General features: G+C 57.7%; 1 protein-coding gene across 1 annotated transcript; it reads right to left on the bottom strand.

Annotated features, from left to right (window-relative positions):
* Nucleotides 1-204: 204 nt before the first annotated feature.
* On the bottom strand, nt 205-3,165 carry LOC106732760 (perforin-1-like). The gene is made up of 2 exons (XM_075928665.2): nt 2,639-3,165; nt 205-1,318 (listed from the first exon to the last, which is right to left on the bottom strand). Exons 1-2 carry the CDS (start codon nt 3,163-3,165, stop codon nt 205-207), a joined length of 1,641 nt encoding a protein of 546 aa, XP_075784780.2.
* Between the last annotated feature and the right edge of the window lie 1,833 nt (nt 3,166-4,998).

The following is a 4,998-nucleotide window of genomic DNA, read 5'->3' as shown; positions in this document are numbered from 1 at the left end:
CAGTTCGTGTGGGATGTTTTTCCTGGGGGATCTGTGAGGGTGACTGGTCCATGGAAGGGAGAGGCTTTTTATGAGCTTAGGGGACACCGATTCATGAGCAGGAGTAACAGCATGAAGCCCAGTAGCGTCAGCAACGTTGGAGGTACGAAATGCTTTGGGGAAGATGGAGCATTATTGACCAATGCACCCTTGTGCCCCTCCTCATCAGAAGGGGTTCTTCCCTATGGCTATGGTGTGCTGGGGGGGCTGGGGAACGTACTCAGAACAGCTCCGGCCCCCAAGGTGGGGCCCACAGTGCAGGCTGTAATGGAGCCTGACGCGGCCGTGTTTCAGGTAACACTCCCTGTGGTGGGGCCCCCCGGCCATCAGTTGGATGTTGCAGAACCCCAGCAGGTCATCGTCCCACCCATGGTCTTTGTCCCAGACCTCGACACGGAGCCGGCTGGTGTCCGTGACATGGACAGAGCCAAAGTCCATGCGTCTGTTCCACTTGGGGTTTCTCCGGTTCCAGAGGGTGTGGGTCCGGAGCTCCCTCATGGCAAAGAAAAGCTTCACGTAGGCGTCCGTAGCGGAGAAAGTATCACCCCACAGATCACTGGCTTGTTCCACCGTCACTGACAGGAGGGCAAGGCCCCGCTCCCGTGGGCAGCACATGGCGTTGGTCATGTTGTCTCCATGGCAGTCGCAGGAGCAGGGGTCGCGAGCGCTGTGCCGCATCCCCTGGGGACAGCTCTTAGCACAACCCCCCCACAGGGCCCTCTCCCGGATGTACTTGCCCACCGCCTGCCTCAGTGCCTCCCGCTTGGGGTCGTCCTGCCCAAACAAGGTGTGAATTGGCCTCAGGGAGTAGGTGAGCAGGCCAGGGTGGGATTTCAGGGTTTTCACCCAGTTGGAGAAGGCCCCCACGTAGTTCCTGGAGAAGAGCAAGTCGTCCGTGTTCTTCCCTCCATCCTCCTCCACGTAGCGTTCCCGGTACTTCTCGTGGAAACCCTGCGGGAAGCGCATCCTCCTCCTCTTCTCCGTACACTCGCGGACGCTGGCCTGGTCTGAGTCCACCCCGATGTTCACGGCGGCCTCCACGCTCAGACAGTCCTTGATGTCGTTGAGGGACAGCCCATCCAGCGCCGCCTGGCAGGCCCGCACCGCGGTCACATCCCGCACCCGGCCCCCCAAGGATGCCTGCGTCAGGTAGTGGGTGCCATAGGTGTGAATCAGGTGATGGTATTCCAGCTGGGAGGTCTTGTTGTACACGCTGGGGAGGTTCTTCACAGACTGGATGAAGTGGTCAGTGAGCGGAGGGGTGCCGCTGATCCCAAACCTGCCCCAGAGAATTTATGGGACAATTAGAAAATCCCCCATAACCAGCCAGGTGCAGATTAGAAATGCGATCCCTAGAGGGGAAAGGTCAGTGCCCCATTCCCCTCCCGCAAAGGATAGGCCAGCTTCCAGACCTTGGGGTGCATCAGAGACGGTGCCCCCTAGAGAGGAAAAGACCAAATCCCTTGTTCCCCACCCTCCGAACAGCCAGTCCCATCACTTGGGGACAGATCAGAGCTGGCACCCCAGAGGCAAAAGGCCCGATGTCTCTCCCCTGCCCGCCTGAACAAGCCAGTCCCCTGCCTTGGGGCTTGGTCAGAGCCAGCACCCCTGTGACCTTAACACCGATGCCAGAGGCCCAGGAGTTCCCTGGTGCATAGTGGTGAATTTCAACTGCCTGGCCCGTTCAGTATCTCTCCTCTCACCCACATCATCACCTGCACCTGAAAGACCTGCTCCCTGAAACACTCTGCCCTGTGTTCCAGCCAGGCGGTGGAGTCAAAGTGGGGCAAGCCCCCATCCACACTCTCCGGAGGAAGCTTAAGGGCTGAAAGAAAGGGTCTGCTGGGCTGGATTCTTCTGTGGGTCCCCATCTTCTCCGATGGAACTCAACTCCCCATGCAGAGTTGTATTAGATGCCTTCCTCATAGCCAGGTACAGTAGATCTGCCGCTTTCCCCTGGTGGAAAACAGTGGCTCTCTGCCCCCCCCCCACCACAGATATGAGTAACTTTGTTACTCGTCCGACAAGTGAAGCTGTTGTACAAAAGGCTACAATCACTTCCTGTAGGCAACTTACGTTTTCCACCCACCTTGGAGCACGTCATTAGGAAATTTCTAACCAGAGGCAACTGGTGAGGGCGAGTTGGGGTGAGGGAGGTCACCAGCCACATGATTCCCCCCAGACTGGAGAAGGATCAGGACAACCCCCGTCCACGCTAGGCCCTGCCTTTCCTTGCTCTTGATCTGCCCTCTCCCCGCCCTTGCTCCGCCCTGTCTCTTCCCCCTCTCCTGAGTAAGGTGGCCCCGGGACACTAGCCAGAGCCGGTGCTGGCAGCAGGGTCCCTCCCCCACTCACTGGCAGCATCGGAATCCCCTGTTGGATGATAACTAACATCCGGACTCTCTGCCTCTGGGGCTCCGGCTTCCCGTGCAGTTTGGGGTGCACAGTGCTCCTGCCAACCACCCCAAACTCTGCCTCTGCTTGCAGGCTGCTGGGATAAGAGCTGGCTCATTCAGGGACACGCTGAGCACTTCCCAGCATGTTCGCCCCTCCCCAGAGTCAGCTGCATCTCAGTGCCGGATGAGCCAGCCCCGTTTACCTGTAATAGGGGCAGGAAACCTCGTGGCTGATGAAGGCGTATCTGTCCTTCTGCGACTTCTGCGTGACGAATTCAGCCAGTTTGGAGTGCGAGCCGGCCAGCCCCACCTGGCCATTAATCTTCCGCCCCCCTGTCACGTCCAACTCCACCTTCCAGTCGTTCTGCACCACGGCCGCCGCCGCCGCCACCGCGCCCAGGGCCGACGGCTGCACTGAGCCGCCAAGCTGCCACTGGCACCGACTGGGCACCCGCCAGTCCACGGCCGCCAGCGGCAGCCTCTGCCACTTGCCTCCCTGCAGCGGGTTCCGGCACAGGGTGCAGGTGCCATTCGGGCTGCGCCACCGGCTGGTGTCCACCACGTGGGTCCCCGTCCGGCCTAGCGTGGTCACATCTATGCCCTCCCCCAGCAGGTTGTGCCCGGGCACGAAAGTTGCATTCTTGCATGCAGCAGCTGTGCCTGTCTGGCATTGGGCAGAAGCCAGGGGGAGGAGGAAGAGGAGGAGGATGCAGGCGATACATTTGTGCATGGCTGACACGAAGGGATCGCGTGCACACGATAGGGCATCAGTCTCCAAAACCCCTACAGGGAGCGACAGAAAGAGAATCCTTCATTGACCATAATCCAGTAGCAGGCAGTTCCACAGGTTAACACCCTTATACGGCAAGAGAGAGAAAGAGCCAATTACCACTGTCAGTGTCAACCAGACCTTACAGAACCTGGTGGCTTCATGCAAATGATACGTGGCCCAATCTGCATTCTTGAACGTGCATTTGTTAATTTGCATAACCCCATCCATTTCTCTTGCAACAGCAACAACAATAATGAATAATAATGAATAAACAATGCCTGACACTAACCTCTAGGGCAGAGGTCGGCAGGATCCAGCCCATGGACCAGATAACCCCACCAAGCATTTGATCCGGCCCATCCCGCCCTGCCATGCCTCTGCTCTCAGCCCAATCGACACCTGCAAGCAGGGGAGCACACGAAGTCTCCCCCTCCAGCCAGGGGCGTATGGCCCCTACAGGGAACCACCCCTTTCTGCCTGAGGCCCTGCCCCTTCTGGGGGTCCAGAGCCAACCAACAAGCATGAACCAAAATTAATTAAGTGCCCCCCCCCAAATGCTTGCCCATCCCTGCTCTAGAGGGCGGAGATAGTTGTCCGTAGCCTGTAAGTTGCGATTACATTAGGGCTGCTGCTCTGGCTGGGGATGGCCACCAGAGGGCGCTGTGCTCTGTTCCTACCCAAAATCCTGGGGTCCCTACACAGGAGTCCCCAGGTGATGGCCAGCTGGGCCCAGCCACCTCTGGTGCCCCCTAGTGGCCATGCACATGGTTGCTTTGGTTTTGTTTTGCCACTGACAGAGGGACGTATTCTACCGTTTCTTCAGCCTCGCATCAGACCCATCTAGCCTGGCATCCTGCCCCTTCTCTGCCACCCCAGACTAGAGCCAGGGGCCCATCTCGCCCAATGTGCCATCTCTAACAGGCCAATCCCCCTGCCCCTTACTGATCAGAGGTGGGTTCAGACTGGAAAGCATCACATTTGTGTCCCCTTCTAACACATTGATTTAAATGCCTTAAGCTTATAACTCGAGCTGTCCTGTTCTCCAGGAAAAGTCCCTTTGGACTCCTGATAAACCTCTGGCCCGAGCCTTGTCCTGCACCAGTGAGTTCCACAGGTTATGCAGTGATTGCAGGACAGTATTTTCAATATAATTTTAGTCATGGGTCCTGGCCAATGCTCCTTCTAGTGTTGTTCCATCCATGTGCAGCATAAATTTTGTTCTGCGCACTGAGCCCTGTGGGGATGTGCACCACCAGTGGAAACACACACTGCCGGTTGTGGGTGCTCTGCTAATCAGCCAGGTGGCATTGGAATCGCTCTTAGGTGGCCACCCAAGCTCTCAACTTACAGGGAATAAATAATGGTCATCTCTTTCCGGGCAGGTAACTTGCAGGTGGCTTGTGCCATCTGTTGGCTGCTCTACCTTGCAATGGGGAAGGTAGAAGAGAGCTGAGAGGCACCGAGCCAGGGTTGCTGGGTCCCTGTCATGCCTCTGCTACAGACCCCATGTGATGGGAGAAGCCTCTGAATCTCTCCGGGCCTCAGTTTCCCCATCAGTAAAATGGACAAAATGATCCTGCCTTTGTTGGGTTCCAGAGTTGGCTTTTTGGGACAAGGACTTTCCCTCCCTGCATGGCTGGGCAGCGCCCATCACAATGGGAAGTAATTTTGCTCAGGATCCGCGCTGCACCTGCATGACGGGACCCTGATCTCAGCCGGGGTCCATGCTGTGCTTAGCACAAGGGGCTCTGAACTCAGCCGGGGTACATGCCGTGCCTGGCACGAGGGGCT

This window comes from Pelodiscus sinensis, chromosome 5 (genome assembly GCF_052426305.1).
Source record: "Pelodiscus sinensis isolate ZL-2025 chromosome 5, ASM5242630v1, whole genome shotgun sequence".
Classification (NCBI taxonomy): domain Eukaryota; kingdom Metazoa; phylum Chordata; order Testudines; family Trionychidae; genus Pelodiscus; species Pelodiscus sinensis.
Note: the sequence above shows the minus strand (reverse complement) of the source record. Positions and strands in the feature narration are given on the sequence as shown.

Excerpts from the sequence above, each read along its gene's own strand:
- LOC106732760 (XM_075928665.2), bottom strand. The coding sequence starts at position 3,165 with ATGCACAAATGTATCGCCTGCATCCTCCTCCTCTTCCTCCTCCCCCTG. Across the intron at positions 1,319-2,638 it reads GTTTCCTGCCCCTATTACAG|GTTTGGGATCAGCGGCACCC; the intron begins GTAAACGGGGCT and ends TCTCTGGGGCAG.